Source organism: Pygoscelis adeliae, unplaced genomic scaffold (genome assembly GCF_000699105.1).
Source record: "Pygoscelis adeliae isolate BGI_AS28 unplaced genomic scaffold, ASM69910v1 Scaffold289, whole genome shotgun sequence".
Taxonomy (NCBI): domain Eukaryota; kingdom Metazoa; phylum Chordata; class Aves; order Sphenisciformes; family Spheniscidae; genus Pygoscelis; species Pygoscelis adeliae.
In genome coordinates, this window is record NW_008825499.1 from 1,039,534 (window position 1) to 1,060,356 (window position 20,823).

General features: G+C 43.7%; 1 protein-coding gene across 1 annotated transcript in view; it reads left to right on the forward strand.

Moving 5' to 3' along the window:
* The window catches only part of TRABD2A (TraB domain containing 2A), a 160,195-nt gene that overhangs the window by 136,896 nt on the left and 2,476 nt on the right, over positions 1–20,823 (forward strand). Inside the window, exons 5-6 of the mRNA XM_009331530.1 lie at positions 14,052–14,142; positions 18,849–19,115. Of these exons, the coding sequence (XP_009329805.1) occupies positions 14,052–14,142; positions 18,849–19,115 (358 nt within the window). The remainder of the gene's footprint in view (positions 1–14,051; positions 14,143–18,848; positions 19,116–20,823) is intronic.

The window sequence follows — 20,823 nt, forward strand, 5'->3', positions numbered from 1 at the left end:
CCACACTTCAGACTAGGGCTGGGTGGAGGGTGTGAACAGGATTGGTTTGCCGTGACTCCCATAATTTGTTCTAGCTCCAGGAAAGGGAAGAAGTGAGGACTGGTGTTTGAAAAGACAAGTGCTAATTCCCAGAGAAGTATCGCATCCCCTCCACCATGAACCATATGGGCCTTGGGAAAGGGGGAGAACTGAAACTGGTGTCAGGATCTGTGTGATGTTTTCCAGTCTCAGTGGCTATTGCTTCAGTGAGGATGGAAGATCTAGACAAGGCAAGGGAAGTATTTACTTAAACACTCTGAAAGCATTGGTATTCAAAGTCTGTGAGAATCTCCTCACTTGCAGCAGGGAGTTGTGGTTTCAAACTTAACATAACAAGGGTCCTGTGTGTGAGGGCAGGGAGGTAATGAAAGGTGGCTGATAATGTCTGTTCAGGCATGCGTGAAGATTGTAACGTGCTACCTTCCTGCAGAATCATTGCTCTGTGCACTGATGCTTCACTGACTTCACTGTCCCTGTCACGAAGGGCAGTGAAGCAGGCGCAGGTTATGTAGATTTTGGTCATGTCTGTCTGTAAGCTAAGACCAGAGCTTTGCTATACTCCACTGCTGATGTTGTTCTGATCACACTTGTCCCTGCTGGACTGATGTTCCTGACCAGCGCATATGTCAGCCCTGAGTGCCAGTTGCGTCCGTTGCAGGTAGCTAGTCTTCTGTCAGGAGCTAATCACAGGTGTTGGGGCTCCAGTAACTGGGTCACAGCTGAGCGACGAGCAGCCCATGCAAATGGATAGATGTGGATGCAAGTGTCACTCTGAATCTGCCCTGTCCCAGGAGCAGGATCCTTTGAGAGAAGAGAGCAAGAGCCTCTTACCCTCCTTGCATACACACGCTGCATTCCAGCAGCTGCATTGGACAAATCACATGTCTTTAAGATGCTTTTGTGACATTTGTCTCCCCTCCCATCAATTTCCTTCTCTTCCCACTCTTCTGACCCATACTGTCTTCATTGTCATTACTGTGCAGAACTCTGCCCCAGAGCCCAGAAGCACTGCAGGAGCAGTACAGATCCCTGTCCTTCCCAATCTCTCTTGTCCTCAACCTTCATGACAGTCATAAAACCCTTCCCAGGCTTTCTGGATTCTTGCTTTCCTCCTTCCTCTTATTTTCCTTTTCCCAGTTGCCTCCTTCTTTGTCCCCTGATTGCCTCTTCCAGTAGAGCAGAGTAAAGATTCAACCAACACTGCTATACTGCAGCGCTGCCTGGGGCCTTGGGCCTGTAGAACATCCTTGATGTGTGGCTTACGTGCACATGGCTTGATCTCCAGGCACCAGGCATGCTCTTCTCATGCTTTTCCATCATACTTTTGAATCCAGACAGGTTCCCTGTCTTCTCTGGGGACTCTAGATGAACTTTGAAATTGTCTCTAATTACACTCTGGCTTTGATACCTGTCCGGTCTGTGTTCTCATCTGCTCTTCCAAATAGCTCTGCTCAAAGGACAGTGCTAGCCTCCCACTTTTAGCAGCACAGTTCCTCATTATTCCCTTGTTTGACTGCATGGGGGTTTCTTTTTTTTTTATTATTTGTTTCATATTAATTGTCTAAATGAGATAAGTAATATCACAGGATATAATGCAGAAAACAGATCCATTTCTTCACATTTCTGAGGTTTTTTGAGTGCACATTACAAATATGAGTGCAGGCTTTTATTGTTTTCCAGCAAGCTAATTTAGCCTTTTGCTTATCCAGATTGCTGTATGTGATAGATAATTATGTGCAAGATTTATTTTTATGCCAGCAAGCAGTGAAGGTGAACAAATGTTTTGTGTTCAGTTTTGAGCATTGCTTGAGTATTGTACTGTTGTTAATTACCAGAAAAGGGTTCCAGGAAAGTACCCACACAAAGCAGGTTAGAATGAGCTGCAGCAGAAGGTAGAAGAAGAGGAGAGAAAGAAAGGCTATAGGAATGGGACTAAATCATCACTGCATTGTGGTTTTCCTTCTTCTGGCCACCAGTGAAAAAAGTATGATCCAGTGGCTGATAAACTGCAGGACGAGGCTGTGTTAGAATGGTAGTAGGATATGGAAGGCTTTCCAGGTTAGAAGAGGGAGAAGACTTTTAGTTGTTTCTTTCCAGATTTTTTCACACTGTGCTTTTTATTTTTAAAAGGGCTAGGCTTCTTGTAAGGAAAGTTCAATTTTTTCCATTAACCAAACATCATTAAAAAAACACTTTTATTATCAATTATATCCAAACAAGGTCATGGTCTGTGGGTGACTGCGGTATTACAAATACTCCTTCTTGTTATTTAAACTACTCTTTGTATTTTTATTTTAAATGGGGGAAAATCAGGAAAGATTGATGATTTATTTTATATTCCAAGTGGATTGATGTGGTTTAGAGATGTGTAATACATTGTGCAAAAAAAGCTCATATCTCTTTCCAGGTCTTAATACAGCTGTATGTCTATAGATGTTGATTTCCTACATGGAATGATGTGGTAATTTGGACTGTAATTTGATCATTAGACCCAGCATATTTTTTGCTTTTACTACATTTTAAGAGATCAGACAAACTCCCCCTATATACTGTTCAAAATGTTTCACAGTCAGAGCTCATTTCTGGAACTGTTTTTGTTTGGAAGTAATTTCAGCTTGCAAAAAGTGGAGAGGAAAAAAATAACAGATTTTGCTGAAACTATCCAAAACGCTTTGCTTCTGGCCACAGTGCAAACATGGAAAGTTTCAAGCCAAAATAAGTCTGTTTGAGGGAATTAGAGGAAAGTATGGGAAGAGAGAGATGGTAATGCCAGCAGCATTCCACTAGGTTCAGTAAGGATTTTATCTTAATTGTGGACAGGCCTTTTTGTATGGCGACACTAAAGTTACAAGCCAGACCTACTTCCTGTTGCCAGTGGAAGAACTTGTGAAGCAAAGCCAGCTATAATCTTTCACAAGCAGCCTTCCTTCTATATGCATTTTAATTTCTCTGAACTGTAATTGGAGCGTTCAGGATCTGAATGCTAAGCCAAAGTGATGGCCCATGGGATTCCATAAACAGCCAGCTAGATAACGCTATAGGTTTCTGGTTTGTCTAAGAGGTGCACATTGACGTAGAGAGGGCTGCATTGTCCTACTGTGCTGTGGAAAGTTTTACCACTTGTACAGGTCTTCCAAGGGTGCTGCCTACTGGCTAAACCTTCACAGAATCATGGGATAGTTGAGGCTGATGGGCATTTCTGGAGATCATCTGGTCCACCCCCCTGCTCAGAGCAGGATCATACAGATCAGTTTGCCTAGGACTGAGTATGGTCAGGTTCTGAGTACCTGCAAGGATGGAGACTCCAGAACCTCTCTGGGCAACCTATTCGAGTTTTTAACCACTCTCACAGTAAAGAAGCTTTTTCTTATGTTTAAGTAGGATTTCCTGTATATCAATTTGTGTTCATTGCCTCTTGTGAGGCAGATGTGCCCCTTTCATGGGGCACCACTGAGAAAAGTTCTGCTCCATCTATTTTGCAACCTCCTATCAGGTATTTATACATTGATTATACCTCCCTGAGCCTTCTCTTCTCCTGGCTGAACAGTCCCAGCTCTCTCAGCCTCTTCTCGTATAACAGATGCTCTAATTGTTCATCATCTTTGTGGCCCTTTGCTGGACTCCCTCCAGTATGTCCACATCTCTTTTGAACTGAAGAGCACAGAGCTAGACACTGGACCCAGATGTATGTCACCAGGACTGAGGAGCAGGAAAGGATCACCTCCCTCAGTCTGCTGGCAACACTCCTCCTAACCCAGCCCAGGAGGCCATTGGTCTTCTTTGCCACAAGGGCATGTTGCTGGCCTAAGGTCAACTTGATGTCCACCAGGATGCTACATCCTTTTCTGCCAAGCTGCTCTTCAGCCAGTTGGTGCCCAGCCTATCCTGGTGCCTGGAGCTATTCCTGCCCAGGTGCAGGACTTGGTTTGCTGAACTTCATGAGCCAAGATTCCCTCATCATAAATCCATACTGACCAGTCCCAATCATCTGCTTATCCCTAAAACATTTGGAAATGGTTTGTGGGATAATTTGCTCCATCACCTTCCCCAGGAATAGAGGTGTGGCTGACCAGTTTGTAGTTCCCCAGATCCTTCTTCTTGCCCTTCTTGAAGATAGGAGTGATACTTACTTTATTCCAGTCCTCAGGGACCTTCCCCAATTGCCACACCTTTTAAAGATAATCGAGAGTGGCCTCGCAGTGATGTTGGCAAGCTCCCACAGTTCCTGTGGGTGTATCCGATCGGAACTTGTACGTGTCCAGTCTGTTTGAATGTTCCTTAACCTGATCCTTCTCCACCCAGGGTGAACCTTCTTTGCCCTGGACTTTCCCTGTATTCATAGGAACCTGAGATTCCTGAAGGTTGGTTTTACCAGTAAAGAAGGTGACAATGGCACTGAGTACCTTGGCCTTTTCCATATTCTTTGTCACCAGGTCTCCTGCCCCCTTCAGCACTAGGCTGACATTTATCTAGTCTACATTTTACTGCTGAGGTATCAGTAGAAGCATTCCTTGTTTCTCTTGATGTTTCTCATCAGATTCGACTCTAGATGGCCTTTCCTTCTGCATGGTCACTTTTATTCCAGAATGAGCATGGCTTGTTTGCTTTAGCTTACATATGGTTTCTGTTGAAGGGAGAAAAGAATAAGAGAGAGGAAAAAAAAAAGAGTGGTTTGGGTTTTTTTATGCAGGAGGAAGTATACTTAGTGGCATGAGATCCTGACTTTATTATGACAGGCAAGGCCTCAGGTGAAGCCAGAGTTTCTAGGAGCCAAGTTTAAATTCCCTTCAGTCTCTCCTGCCTCTTTGAACAGCTGAGAAACTCCAGAAGTGCCAGCTCATGAGTAAGAAGTATAGAGGGATCTAAGATGCCTTATATTCCTGTGGATTAAATGACTGACTTCACTGAGAGACGCTGGCTGATGTGACAACTTCAGAAGTCGGTTGTCTTAATCTTGTAAACACTGGCAAATTCCTTTTTCTCTCAGAGCTCTTTTTTCTTTGCTGCACCTGAAAAAAGCATCATTCTGAGGCTTTAAAGTATAGTGAATGTTGGCAAGCCACCATTAACACTAAGAAAAGAAGGATGATGGTGAAAACTTCAGCTACCATTTCTTCTAATTACTAACGGAAATAATGAATGCGGTTATTTAACATTACTCAGACTGTATGGATTCAAACGTCCAGGGACTGGCTGTTTTTTTCCCAGTCTTTACCCCCCTGACCACTGCAAGACCTCCCAGAAAGAAGAATTGTTATGAGCAGACTGATGAACGAATATCCGAATTAGCAATTCAGCTAAGAGCTCCAGACCTTAGTTGTCTTCCTCCCAGCAGCTGAGTCAACTGATAATAGCTAAACTAAAATTAACTCTCGGATGGTTGATGTGTGATCCAACAACATGCAGAAGAAGGATTTGGACATCATTGTAGAAGCATAATTGACCCTGTCTGAGCTAAAGATGGGTGTGTAATCTATCGTCTGGACAAGAAAAAGAGAGAACATGCTACCACCTACAGTTAGCCCAGAGTCTGCCATAGTCCACCAAATGGCTTCCTCCAACTTCTCTAGGCAGTTCTTGGGATGTGGGGGACTGGTCAGTTAGATGTCAGCCTCAGGTGCCAAGTGCATTGGATCCACAGGCATGTCTGATGCCTTTTCTCTTGCCCTTTACATCATAAAAAGCAAAAAAAAAAAAAAGAACAGATTTCCAGGGGAAACTGGAATTGCGCTGAGTCTCTGTCCTGAATGGTGTGTTAGGTGGTGGTGTTTCCATATAGGGCTTCTTGCTGGTACTTCTTGAAATTCGCTGTTCCATCTGGCATTTTTGGATGGGAAATTATGCAAGAGGAACAAGATTTTTTGTGTCTGGAAAACAAAAGATTGGAGAAAGGACCTGTCACCAGTGTTTGTAAAAATAATTAACAGTGCTAAGCCCAGGATGTCTCTATCCATCTTGTGTAAAACAAAACCAAACAAAAACCTGCCATGGGAATATGAAAATTGACCAGGTGAATGGGTTATCAATTTGCCCTTGAAATTCAGTGGGAATTCAGAACCCAGCATGGAAACTTTGAACCTGCCATCAGCACATTTGGGACTGGGGAGGTGGGTGTGCACAGGGAATGTAAATTTTACTATGCCTTATATAAATGATTTGAAATGTGTAATGAGGAAGTTAATGAAAAATCCACAAGAAGCTGAATCTTGGCAGATCCTGAAAAGGACAAAAGGAGGGGGGGAGAAGATAATATAATGATAAAACAGATTAAATGAGTCTTGTGGGGCCACCTCACTTCTCCCTAGGCACAAAGGGCTTGCTGATTGCCTGCTTGCTTCTTCTGTCTCTGGAATGCGGCATCATTTTAGCCTCTTTGGGTGGGAGGAAAGGCTGAGTTCCTGAAGGTGTGCCTGCACCTCTGTAATCTGAGAATGCCAGATACAACCCAGCAGCTTTGAGACTTTTCCTTAGTAGCCTCTTTGAGTCTGCAGAATGCTAATGACAGGGTTTATTAGAACAACAACCCCCGAAGGGGATAGATAATGTTGTGTGGAGGCAGGACCCACATCCAAAGCCCCAGGGTTCACATGAAGGGCACTCCGCCTGACATCTCTGACACATGAAATGAGGAAAGCTTTGCATTTCTGCATTAGAGGCAGAAATCTCTGTTCCAACATATTAGTGCAACTGTCAAAATCAGCCAGGTCAAACAGCTGTGTGCTGTTTCTGCTCAGGTACTGACAGTCTGCTCACCATCAGCTTCTTATCTGTGCTGGAGTTTAGCCCTTGCTACCTTTATTGGGCAGCTACAGTAGGAAAACTTCCCTCTTGTAATGTATGTTTTAAGCTAACGGGATTTCAAGACCTTAATACCTTTTTTCTGGAAAGGAAGCAGTGGTGTGGAATGGGAGCAGGTCCAGTGGCAGAGGTGGCCATGAGTACTGCAGCTCAGACATAGCACTGGTATTTCCTTCCCTTACTGGTAGCATAACACTGGCTGCTGGCATTGTCACCTACGTGAGGGTCTCCTTGCCTAATGGGCCTAGGGCTTCAACGGTGGAAAATTCTCAGTAAATGCCAGTGCAGATGGAGCCCCAGTGACTAACGCTGCCTGAACAGAAGCTGTTTCTTTTAACTCAGTTTTTCACTTATCACAAAAATCACAAAATAAGTGATAGGGGGTTGTGAACTTTTCCCTTATGTTATTAACTTTGCTATAAATTTGGCCTTATAATCAGTGGAAAACTTTTTTCTAGCCTCAATTTGTGTAGTTGTCAGGAGGTTTGACTTTGCCCAAAGGTAAAAATGGGAATCCCCGGGACCAAAAATACTCAGGTCATACATTTAAGAGACTTAGTTTTTGACAGAACCTGATAGATAAGAGTGTCGTCTTGTCTTTCAGAAGACATATGCCTTCATTTTGGCTCATGCAAATTGTAACTTCATATGGTTCTTTTCCATGGTATTAGGCAATTTTTCCCATGTAGTGTCAACTATTTTGAGAAGGATTTCATGTTTACATGATTCCATTACAAATGTAATGGAATCCTAGTAATTCCATATAGGTGAGTTAATTAGCAGAGCACATCACTTTTAAAGAAATGGAAGGTTATTTTTTGCTTCCTCCTGGGTGAATGCAGGTTTGAGGCACTTCCTTTAAGTCTCTCCATGTCTAGTGAAAATATTTTCTTGGGCATAGAGAATGCCACTGTTCCACAGTCCTGCCCACCAGATTTTCCCCTTTGGTTTGAGAGTGGTGAAGTATGATCCACTAAGATTTTATACTAAAAAAGAGATTTGAAGGAAATCATGTTTTTTGAAGATAAACACTTGTCCTGGCCTCAGTGGAACAAAACCTCAAGTTCAGTGTTTATGGAGTAATATTTCATCTTACAGGTAATCACAGGAAAGAGTACGTTTGGAAGTCTGCAGTCTCAAAAAGATTGGAGGGCATGGGAGAGCTTCTTGAAGGGAACCTGACCTACATGTATGCAGAAGTATTGTAATGCAACATCCTTATACTCCTGCACTTAACGTGAATTCAGGGAATCTTTAAGTTGACTTACAATACTCCTAGAGCCACCCCCATCCTCTTCAATTTTTGTCATTTCCTTCTCCCAGCAGCATTAAATTTGTGAGAGTACCACGCTCTTGGTCGTTTGGTTTGTGTTTTGGTACCTGTGCTTTTCCTGACTTGGAAATATTGTTAGAAGCAAGAAGATTTTACTAGATTTAGTGTTACATGTCTTCTGTTTGAGAAACTGTTTTAACTTAGGTAGCAAATCAGGAATCCCAGCTACTTTATCAATGACCCCTATTTTCCATATGTTGTTTGGATTTTTGGATTATCTAGTGTAACTGCACAGGACTTCCTCCCTCTGATTCTGGGAGAAGTGTGAGCTCACCTCACGGTGCTCATGCTTGAAAGCAGTGTCTTCCTCTTGAACAGTGTGTACAGAAAGCATGCATCTAAAGGAAACTAACCTGTAACTTAGGTGATCACATCACCCACTTTCCTTCTTTTGCTTTGGATCGTATTAAATATTTTGTCTAGCTTTTTTTCCTCCATAATTTTACTAACTGGGTTAAAATGACTCCATGGTCTGCATCCCCACATATACTTAAAAAGTATAACCGTGTGTATGCATGAGGCAAAGTCATGAAATTTGCCCCTGGATTTCTGAGCGCCAAGTACAGGTTTCTTCAAGGGTGCTCAGCTGGGACTGTTTGCCACTGCTGTTGTTGTCAGCCCATATAGGAAGTCCCCTGCAGTTTTGCACAGGATCTTTTGCAAACAAAGTTTGGTAGTAACTTGGTTACACAAAGCCGAGGGCTTTCTCTGTGCTTGCTGCTATGGTGTGACTGCCTCCAATAGAGCTTGCCAAGCTCTGCCAGTAAGACATGGTTAGGGTTATCTTTCTCCACTCACTTATGGGAGCAGACAAGGTCATTTTGTGATATATGTGAAAAATGGACTTTGCCTGTCACTCACAGAGCATGAGCTGTCCCTTGTCCTTATGCCAAAAGGTTAAACTAAGTAGAGATTTGGGGATAGGGAGGAGCATCCTTTTCTTTCCACAGGTTTGCTTCTGTTTTACTCATTTCAGCTCCTTTCAGGGAATAACACAGCATGGAGTGGGATGAAGAAAATTCCTCTGTAAGGGTTCTTGCCTGTGGGGACACTGTGGGTAGGGGAATCACACGAGTATTTTCTGTTCTCCATTCTCAGTCATTGGGTCCTAAAAGCTGTGTCTTCCAGGAACTCATTTTAGCTTCATCAGGTATGTGATGTCAATGAGGATTGCTTTGTCCACCTCATGGGCTGATGAACGCTAAGTGATCTGGACCTGTCGGAGGAGTAGGATGTCTGTTTTGCAGTTTGGCTTCCATCCAATGAAATGATTTAAGACAGTACTCTGCATTCTCTAGGTCATTGGCTGGCTCTGCCACATGCTGAACTTTCAGCTCTTCACTGCAGATACCTGTGGGACTGACTTGGGCCATGCATGTCCCTGCTCTGCAGGCCACCAGAAATTCTCCTTTGCTTGTGTTTGCATCCTTTGAGGGAGCACTGGGATTTTTGAACCCTTCTCCATGGGTTTGTTGGCTCACAGACTGCTGTTGGAGGATACTTTGATTACGGAAAGGGTAGGAGAAGAACCCTGCCATGGAAGGCATATGGAGAGGGATGAGCCTTTGTGCCTCACAGTTAAGTGATAATTTTTGCTGAAGTTTCTCTTTTTTTGTTCATGGGTAGCATAGTCAGCAGCCTCATGTCATGCCTTTTTTACAGGCCAGTAACTAATCCAGTCACCTACAGATGTCCTGTTCACCCTTCTGGGGCATGTTATATGAATTTATGTATATAATTCTTGGAAGCAGTCTAAGAAGAATGAAAGCACATGATCATTGCCATGGGCATTTCCAGGAAGTTTCTAAAATAATTGCAAGATCTGTACCTCTAAAACACTCTTGAAAATATTTGTTTCAGTGACCATAGAGTCTCTGGCATCAAAACCCCATCTGAGCACTCCCAGCCCACTCTGAGATAAACATCCTGCTTTATGATGTCCCCGATGGCTAGAATCGTTTGTGCCATTTTGTGGTTGTACTGTTATGATCATGTGCTGTAGCTGTTCCCACCACTTCTTGGAGGTCAGCAGTCCAGATCAGGTTTCCTAACAAACATTTTTCTTTCTTTACATGTATGTCCAGTGATTCATTGTCTTGGGATATTTGTAGATGGTGAGGTCCTGGCATGTTTCTGGGGCAGATGGGAAGTGCAGTCTTTCTACTAAGGAAAACACAGCAGACATAAAGAATTATGTGGGCTTGGAGGTTTCCTTTTACACGACTCTAAGAGAAGGTCAAGGAAATTTGTATATCAGCTTGGAATCATGAATTTTGTTGAAATTCAGAGAGGAACATCATTTTCTTCAGTCTTACAATCTTGCTTTATATGAAAAATAAAAATTCAGGAACAGAAGCAGAACTCCTGTTGTACAGTATTTCATTGTTCTTTTTGCTAGATGCAGAAAATTTTCAGCCTTGTGATGGCTCAAATTTGGGTTCAGGAGCCTCTGCTGAAACCCACAGTCCTAGCACAGTTACCTGTATGAAAACACCTCTGCGTGCACTGGCAGTAAAAGCTGCATGCAGGAGACATGGATTTCATGGCAATAGTAGTAGCCTGTGTTCTGCAGGATTGGGTATCGCTACTGAGGAAGGTCAGGAGTGCTCAATGCATGTCCGAGTGCGTGGACTAGTCTGCAAGTGCACGTTAGTCAAACAGCATTGTTGTTTGAGCGTATTGCCTGTTGCGGTCCCTGCATGCCATCTCCTTTCAGTACAGATTAAAGGCTGGGGTCTTATTTACTCTCCAGTAGAGTGCATGGCTGAGCTGGTGCACACAACAGCTCCTTAGTTTCTCTTTGAGCTTGAATACAGAAGAACAGAGATTCATGGCTCCCCACCCCCTGCCAGAGTAAATTGACCTCTCAGAGGCATCTCTTCACCTAGTGGTGTGAGGATAATGCAGGGCTGTGTACAGAAAGAAAAGAGCAGGCTTTCTGATGGGACAGGGCCTGGGGCTTTTCTTTTGGGGGGCATTCAAGTGTGTTAGGCTATAATAGAAAACAGGTGAAAGAGGCCTACTCCCTGTCACGTGACTTTGGGCTAAGTCTCCCTTGCAGCATAGCTGCTTGATCTTAAACCTTGGGGAGTGAATCTTTCTCATGTTTCTTACATTTGCTTTTGGTGATCAGGTCTCTCACACACCACCAAGCTCTTTCTGTGATGGTTCCCAGAAAAGAGGCAAAAGTGCTGACTCTAGAGCGGCTCCTGGTGGGGTCCTGTACCTCAAACCCTCACCCTTCTGTCTTTTTTTTCATTTTGCATCTAGCTCAGGTTGAGCCTGTAGGTCCCCTGGGCCCCAGACCTGCTCTGTCTCATGGAGCACGCGTGGCCCACCTTTTGGATAGCAAATCTCCTAATCCTTTTATGTACCTAGCCTGAGTGGCTCCTGATTGATCACATCTTGTGAACAATCTAATACCACATGCCTGTTTGTATTTGTATAGACCTGTTTTACACATATCTATTCATTTGGTCTGTTCTCTTTGGCACAATGTTAGCACACCATTTTTCTTTCACATGCAGACATAACTCATTGCATCAGCAACAATGAGCAAAGGCTCCCTGTGAAGGCCTGTACATGTGACTGATATAAAAGATATTCTTATCACTCCATCAAATTAAAAAGAAGATTAAGGCCCAGCTTCAGGAAATCACTCGAGCAGGTTGACTGATTGAAATGGGATTCATCCATGTGCTACAGTAATTTCCTACATACCAGTCTAAATCACTGCTCTGAGCAAGGGTAACTGAAGATCGACAGGGGGTAGTGCGTTTGATGTGTGTGATGTGAGCCGCTATTCAGTAGCTCACTCTTGAAACGCATGAGACTGTAAGCTCTTAAACTGGCACAAGGAAAATTACTTTAACACTATAGATTGCCCTATAGGTTGCTTGTCTTTATGTCTTGTCACTTTCCTCCTGAAGGACTTGGATTAGGAAAATACGAGTTCAGAGCCTTGGCACTGCTTTTCACTGCTGAGGATGGGACTTGGCCCATCCAACATTGCCCGCAGGAGATGAATACCTAGTCTGAACTTGCTATACACACTGCCCCTATCCTCATCAATAGAGAGGCACTTCTCTAAAAGTCTGAGTTTTCCTACCTCACTCTAACTTAGAAGGGGTGGATCACCCTTTGGAAGCGCCCCTTTCTCTGCTCTCTGGAGGCAGGGGAGAAGTGAATCCCCTCTCCCGCTACTTCTCTCCTCTCTCTTAAAGATGAGAGATAGCAACTACGTCTGTCACCTTATATACCTAATGTTGGCCTTCCAGTGGCTAATTTTACTCAATTACAATGTTTAATTACAGTCATTCCTGTTCCCTGCTGTATCTGGTCTTTTCGCTGACGTGAGGAAATTCTCAGTTAACTGCACCTGGGGCTGAACCATTGGCAAGCAACAGATACCAACAGTATTAGGTTAGGTCCACATAATGGTCAAGATTTACTCTTTCTGAAGGCAAAAGTTAGGCCGAGGAGCTGGGGGAAAAATCCAGCTACTAGGTGAGAAAATACGGTACCCAACGGTGTGCGTTGCAGTGTTTGGTTAAAAAGTTTCATTTGAGCTAGATCTGTTTGTGTTCTTAGGTTCTCAGGGAAGCTTCATCTTGATAAATGTCTATGCTCAAATGATACCATCCAACTGTTATGCCTTAAGCTGGTTGTTCATGAGCCCTTTGCTGTTGTGGCATAAGAAACTGGAATTTTGTGCTCCAATTCATTGAATCCATTTTGGAGTAAAAAGTTATAAATCCTGTAAAAAATGGGATTAACAGTCCCCTGTTAATCTCGTCACTGTTGGACTTCCCTTTCTATATCCTTGCTTTTCCTGACTACTAGAATTATTCTGGTGGGTTTATTCCCATGTATTTATGAAGAATATTAGCAGAAAACAGTTTTTCTGAAGTTATTTATCAGTTTTAGCACTGCTTACATCTACAGAGGCAAGGGAGCACTCTAATAAAGTCATTTGCTCAAGCCTAATTTTAATTAATGTAGGCTGTTAAATGAACAAATATTTTCACAAAAGTTAGATCTACGAGGGACTGTGCAAGGCCTCTGTTGCCCACCTGGTTCTCAACAGCCTTGTCTGATGAGGTGTTAGAGTGATGGTGGAAGTCAGTCAGCGTGCAGAGCACAGTCCTTCAGGAATAACTCCTGCACCCTTTGAGTAGTTATTCACTATGATGCCAAATTATGGGCTGACCAACCATCACATCTGTCTGAAAATGGAGTGGAGACATAAATCACAGAATTAGGGCAGAGCTAGCTAAGTCCTTCCGAAACTTTTGTCAACATGACTGAAGTGGAGTTTCTGTCCCTGGTGGCTTACACTGAACGAATGAAAGGGGTTGATTTAAGTCATTGGCTTTCAGAGCTATTTTCTCTTCTCTGCAGTTGAATGAATGATTCTTAATCATTTAAAAATTGGTAATGATGTTGACCGACATCTCAGATAGTGCCTTTATGATGCCAGAGGATGTTAAAATGATGCACACACTGCAGCCAGATTCTGATCTGGTTTGCACCACCACCAGTTGTAGACTCAGTGCTGCTCCTGAACAGATGTCTCCCAACTTCATCTCTTATTGTCCCAAGAAATCCACAGTGGCCTGATAATGCAAAAACATGTGGGACCAGTCATTTCAATCACATCTGCATTTTAGAAAGGCAGAATGTGGTAATTGAAGTGACCTTGGGAAAGTTCAGCAATCATTTGTTAGAGATCCTGTGTTTCTGGTGCATGCTGGTGCGGAGTGATAAAGCACTGCCTGCCCTGAGTGTGGCGCGCCTCCTGTGATGAGGAAGGACTTTGTTGTTCTTCTCTCTCCTTCCCTGTGCTCCTTGAGTTCTGATGTCATTTTTCTCTTAACTGCAGGTCATTTCATGGGCAACAACACAGTGATTGATGTTTTGAGGAGAGAAGGGTACGAGGTAGAACACACTCCAGCTGGACAAACCATCAACAAGTAATGCATGCTTTTATCTAGCTGAGCAGCCATTGGGAGGGTGGGTTTGTAAACAATCATGAAGAAGTAGTGGCAGATGGAACTATACCTAACAGTGAGCTGGGCTCCCTCTCTCCTCCCCAGCAGTTTGCTTTTCTCTTCCGTGAGCCAGTCTGGAAACAAGATATTATTTGGTTTGGGTTTGGCTTTTTTGGTGTTTTGTTTGGGGGATTTTTTTGTTGTTTGTTTTTTTGTTTTGGTTTGGGTTTTTTAAATAAAATAAAAATATTTTCCGCCCTGTAAGTTTTTAACTCTTAAACTAACAGCTGTAGAGTACACATGCTTGGTTCATTGGATCTGGATGCTGTCTCATACCACATAGGCTTCCAAGCTCCTCCTTCCTCCCTCTTAAGTGTTTGACTGCCCTGCCTTTTAATACTCTCCTTCTCTTACACAGCTATTTTTGATTCTTTCTGATTACTCTCTCTCAGCCTGGAATCTGACTGCCCACAGTCCACCCAGCCTCTTTGTAAGCTGTCCCCATGACTGATTGCTTTCATGTCCCCTGCTCTCTTCTGCATTTTTAAGCCAAGGTACTCGCTGTTCTGGTTCATCTTGCAGCTGTCCTTCAGGATATACCCTTACTGCCTCTTCTTATCTCTCACTGGGTGCCTTTATCCATCTCCATGGTTTCAGTAACTACAGAATGCCAAATAATCTCCTCCTCCACACTCTGCCGAGAATTGCATGTGCTCTTGACTCACCTCTTCCTGGACTTCTTTCCACCAGCTTAGGCTCTGCAATCCTTGTCTCCCCCTTCTCCAGACTCATGTCAAACATGTGCTCTTGTGTCTCTCAGATATCCCCACTCTTGTAGTCACTGCTAAAAGACCACAGTGGAAAAAAGGTTTGATCCCAATTATGGTACCGTTTCCCTTTTATCCTCCGTGCCAGGCATGCTGTCCCTCACTGCTTACATCTCTGTTGCTCCTCCCCCACATTTCTGATAATGGGGCTCTCAGGCAGGACAATCACCTTTTGTGCAGGGGCACAGTGCAGAGTCTTGGTCTGTGCCAGGGGCTCCAAAGATGTGGTGCGAAACAATAACATGTTTTTCTCATACTCTGATTGCTTCACCTTTCTCTTTGCACCACTTTTTCAGACCATGAGATTCAAACTCTGGCAGGTCATAGTTTTGCTATGATTCTTGACATGGACATACATCATTAACTCTACTTGCACTGAAACAAACTGAGCCAAGACTCATCCCCATGAGTACACGAATGCAACCACTAACCCTGTTGCCACCAGTGGGTAGGTAGTCTGACATGGAGAAGCCCCCTGTGCTTAAGCACAAGACTGTAACACTTAAGTCATGCTAGGCAAGCCAGTGTATCAGTGTTTACGGTGATAATCAAAAACCTGCTGGCACTGATACTTTTGTGGTGTTGGTTTTTTTTCTCCCCCCAGAACATTCTTAGCTTAGGTATTCCTAAAAATAGCCTTAGCAGCTTCTTAAAGCTTCAAGAAAGAGATCTTAATATGTACTTGAGAACAAACAAAATCTGATACTGCTCTATAAGGAAATCAAGGGCAGACAACTGTGGAAAGGAGGGCTAGATCTTCACCCATCAGGAAGGTAGGTATCAATGATACTCAGGGTAGCTGGGCACCCAGTTCTCTGACCACATCATGGGAGTTCATTGTCCAGCCAGTGCCTTTGAAAGCCCTCAGTTTGGCATTGGTTGCATCTCAAACCTTTCATTAGGACTACTGGACAGAACATCTTTCCTGGAGTCTTGATTTTAAAGCTGAGTGAAGAAGCTAAAGAAGGTGGCACTTTAGTGTTTTCTTCGAGAAAAGGTGTTCACATTTCTGGATGACTTGGAAACAGATTTAAGAATATGAAATGAATTTCAAGAAAAATGTGAGTTCTGAAGGAGAATAGCATTTGCGGTGAGGGAAAGACCTGTGGCAAGAGTATGTCAGAGTCCTGGGGAAAAGATGATGGAGGGTTTCACTTGATTGCTAGCATGGGCTTGTTCTAGGAGCAAATACCAGGGCAGTCTGTGTCAATAAACCCAGTCCAGCCCAGGTAAATGTGGAACAATATCCAGCTACTGTCCTAGATAGCAGTGCTGCACACAGTCCAGTCAGTACCCATGGACAAAATTGAGAGAGGAAAATACTGGCAAGTGGTTGAACTGAGACAAAGCATTCAAATGGCTGTTCAACTGTTGGATACAGTAGGGGATATTAGCTGAGCAGTCCTAAAACAAGAGGATGAGGAAGTCTGCAATTGTCCCTTCCCTGCAACATGACATTGTGCAGTGGCAGCACAGTCTGCTGCTTCCTGTGCTCTGGCTAAACAGAAAGTCCTTTCTGAGGTATCTTTTAGGTATCTGTGTGTAGGAACAGAGGAAGATGGGGGATCATTATGCAAGTTTTCCTGTAACAGGCAAACTGCTGGGTCCAGTCACACAACTTCAGCTGAAGACAGGGCTGCCTGAAGTGTCCTGCCCATGTGCAGGGGGAAGGGGATGAATGCCTGTAGTGGAGTGTGGAGGCAGGAGGGTGTCACAGGAGAAGAGTCAGAGATCACTCAAACAGACCTGATCTAGTAGTTAGTTTATTGCATTCTAATCAGTAAATTTAGGCATGTGAAATATTTAATAAGTACAGATAGATTGGCAGTCAATACTCTATTTACTACACTTAAAGTTAGTATGGGATACCAAGATTATCGCTTAAGCTTACTATATGTATCTTAAATGTTACATGCATGCAAATATGTCAGTGACCAACCCATCGATATCTGGTGTCAGGTAAGGGATCTCTCAGCCTTGAGGAATAACCTTGACAGGTGTCCCTACTCAAGAGGAGATCACCGCCACACAGCCAGCTGCTATGGAGGGAGAGTTCAATGGGCCCTGATGGCTGCAGATATCTATAGCATAAAATGGTTGATTTGTAGTCAGATTATCTGCTGTGTTAATGCAGTTTTGGCTGCTTATTAGCCCAGTCTCCAGCCAAACCAGTTTTTTTTGGTTTGGTGTTGAGTTCTCACGGATAGCCTCACACAATAGAATTAACTTCAGTTAGTCCTACTTGCTGAGCATCTGCCTGGACTAAAGTTCAGTTAGTTCAAACAGGAGGAGTGCATCCATCACAGAGGGCTCCTTCTTCGTGGTGTCGCCAAAGCAAGGAAGGCAAAGGAGGTGCTCCAACCATGCAGCAGCACAAAGGACAGTTTATAAATAGTGCCACAAGTTCAACCAAGGTCCTACTGTCTTATTTTGGGCTTTAACTGTTGTTCCTGATTTTAGAATGCATATATATATATAGTAAAATATTCATCACATAATCACAGCTGTAATTAAGGTGTTTCCTGACTCCTCCCTTAGTGGCTGTGCTGGGAGAGGGAACTGGCCTTGGGGAAGAGGGTTGTGCTTTTGCATCTGTGTGCCTTTTCCTGTGGTTGCTCAGTCGGTCCCTGGAAGAATTACCTGCAGGAAGTGTTGCAAAGGAGATTATGTATATGACATCTGTTAATAGTGTTCTGAGGCAGCAAGTTTCAGAACAAATGGCTGGCTGTGCTGGGTAGAGGTCATCCTGGCTGTGCCTGTAGCATTGGAGACAACTGGGGGGTCACTCTGTAAGGCAGACTTAAAGAGTAGGTGATGTGAAGATGTTGTGGAGGAGAGCCAAAGGGTCGTGTCACTTCAGAGTTGATAAAGTGAGAGTGTGACAATCACAAGGATTTTGAAAGAGATCGATAGCCCAAGACCCATTCTGCGCCAGTCTCTTTCACATAAAGTTCACCACATGATCAGTCTGTGATTTTCCTTGCAGCAAGAAAGATCAAATTCTCTTCATTTTCTATCTACTCTCTCCCTCATGTGCCAGTCCACAACTTCATTTTTCCTTCTCCAGGATGGACCCTCTTTATTCTCCATCAAAGAGATGTGTCCACAGTGATGGGCTAGCTTGAAAACTGCAGCCATACTGAAACGTCTCCTTCTGGACCTCCTTTCGACACCATCGCAAGGCAGAAAGGAAACACACTATAGTTTTGGGAAGGTGCTTCCAGTTGCTGCAGACTAGATGGCCCAAAGGATTGCTTAATGGTATATTGAGCTGTTCCCTTCAAAGATGATGATTTGCAAGATGCGTTTCTGCAGCCATCACCACACTCACTACTGAGTGACTAGCTCATTACTTACCTTCTCCACCAGAGAGAGTTGTTGATCTAGGACTGGCTCCTTCAGCTAGTGTGCCTTAGTCATCCTGTCCCTGCCTTTTCCAATGCACCCCAAGTTAGTTGGCTCTGGGCAGGAATTGCCCTAAAGGAATAATCTAGTCTGTGTTCTGCAGTACGTCAGGCTAGAGGAGTGTGGTTTGACCTCCTCTAACTTTGAGGGTGATTCCTTTTTTTCCTCTTTCCAGATACACAAAGTTATTCCCAAGTTATTCCACCCTGAGCCAGACTCCATTCTTTCCTCAGTTTCAGATTACCCCTTTTCCAAAGCTTTTTTTTATTAAAGAGAACTATTTTGATCAGAATATTGACTTAAGGAAGAGGGGGCAGGAATACAAGGCAGAGAAATAAGCACCCAGCCAGTATGTCAGGGAGAAACACCTGTTTTATATGTGCCTTGATGGTGTCTGTACGAGGATTCTGCCTCAAAGCCCTTTCAAATATTATCTTTGTTCCCTCCTTCTTCCAGCAGAAAACACCCCAAAACCTTGTTAGCCTTTTCGTCATCGTCACCGGCACACAGCCCCTATGTTGTGTCCCAGGAGCTCCCACTGCCATTGCACCCCTGGAAGGAGGAGGAGGAGGAGGAGGAAGAGCTCCTGCCTCACCTGCTGCTCCCTGATGGCATCGACATGCTGGAGAAGGTAGACAGGAAGTACAAGAAGAAGAAGAAGAAGCAGCAGAAGAAGCAAAGACTGCGACAGTTTAACGACCTGTGGGTTCGCCTTGAAGAAAGGTAGCTAACTGCTGGGGAGGGAGGAGGGTTTGTCATGCAAACTGGTCTTTAACTTAGACTGATTAATCCGGTACACCAAACTTCTGCAGGGGCTAGATACATGCTGAGGGCAGGATCTGACCTCCTCTCTCACCATGATTCTTGCTGAAACATTTACTCAAGGTTGCTTGTGCTTTTAGTGACAAAATAGCTTCTTCCACATGGTTAGGTTTGTGGAAAATTAGGCATAATGCAAGTGGAAGCCTTGTCTAGACCATTTTGCATTTGAGCTTGAGGGATTGTGAGCATATGGTAGTCCTCTTTATCATGGAAGGCTGGGTCCAGTGGTAGATGGTACAGATGCTGCTGCATATGTCGAAACTGTCATATCCGGCATATGTGTTCCTTGCATTTGGACAATTATTTATGCAGTATTTCCAGTCTCTGTATTCTTCCAGTCTTAAAAAGCATGTAAGCCCCATGGTATTACTGAAGATATGGAAAGGGGGATGACAACCTAATGGATGATGGAGTTAATACAAAAAATGGAGTGTGTTGTGGGGCAAAGGTTCACACATACCCCCTAGTTTTCACCCAGAAGAGCTTACTCACCTACAAGAACTACAGCAGCCTGCAAAGAAAGCCAACTTCTCCCTCACTAGCTGTACTTAGGCCTGTGGCTGAATGTGTACCTTAATGTTTCCCTCCTCTCAGATAACACACAGACCTGAGTCTGCTCTCTTTTGTACTTTGTGCCTCTGTTTGTATCTCTGCCATACTCAGGTTGAAAGCATTTTATTTTTGTGGTACTGTAAATAACCAGGCAGGTCAGGATGATGGAGAAAGGCCAGCAGTTCTTGAAATGAAGCCTCTCCATTCTTTTTTTTTCCTCTGAAGAATACTTCCTCCTGCTCCCCAAGGTACTGAGTATATCAGGGTTCTCCTATGCTTCTCCTATCGCATCGCTGGGTCTCAGCTGTACCACTGCTTTGAGTAATACATTGCTCAGGCTGGCTGCAAGTGGGTGCAGCAGCTGTTCTTCTGTCCCAAGCATTCAGCCATTGTCAGACTTGCTAGACCAGACTCCTTTTCCTCTTTTCTAGAGTAGTTTTGTGCTCTCTCTCTGCTCCTCCTTCCAACCTAAGCGTGAGTAGTTTGGAGAGAAAGGGAGACAAATGCACATGGAGGTTTGCATGCCCACTGACAGACCTACACACGGTCCAAGATTCACCAGTACAACAAATCCTTATATTGATCACCTTTGATTTTGTATTTTAGTGTATCATTTACTTTCTATTAATGTAGTTGATACCAGCTGTTTGTGAATGGGGTTTTGGAGCTTCTGTTTACAGTGTTTAGTTGAAATGCTAAGGAATTATTTGGATCATTCATTGGAATGATCTCAAGCTCCCACCCTGCCTGCACACTGACATGTTCAGTTTTTCACACACAGTTGTTCCCATGAAGCTCAGGGGAGTCAGTGCGTGCCCTGATGTGAGATACACATGCACTTGCAGCATCAGTGCCTTCAGAAGAAGAGGGAAGATGGGAGGATGTGCTACTGTGACTAAATTGGAGGTGCATTAGGGCAACTACTGGATTGCAAGTACTGCAAGGCAATAGTGAGGTAAAAGCAAAGCTAATAATGACAGGTTAGGAAACTACTGCATAAATACAGGAGCAGCATATGCCTCCTTTCCTTTTCTTCTTTTGTAATGTTTCCTTTCTT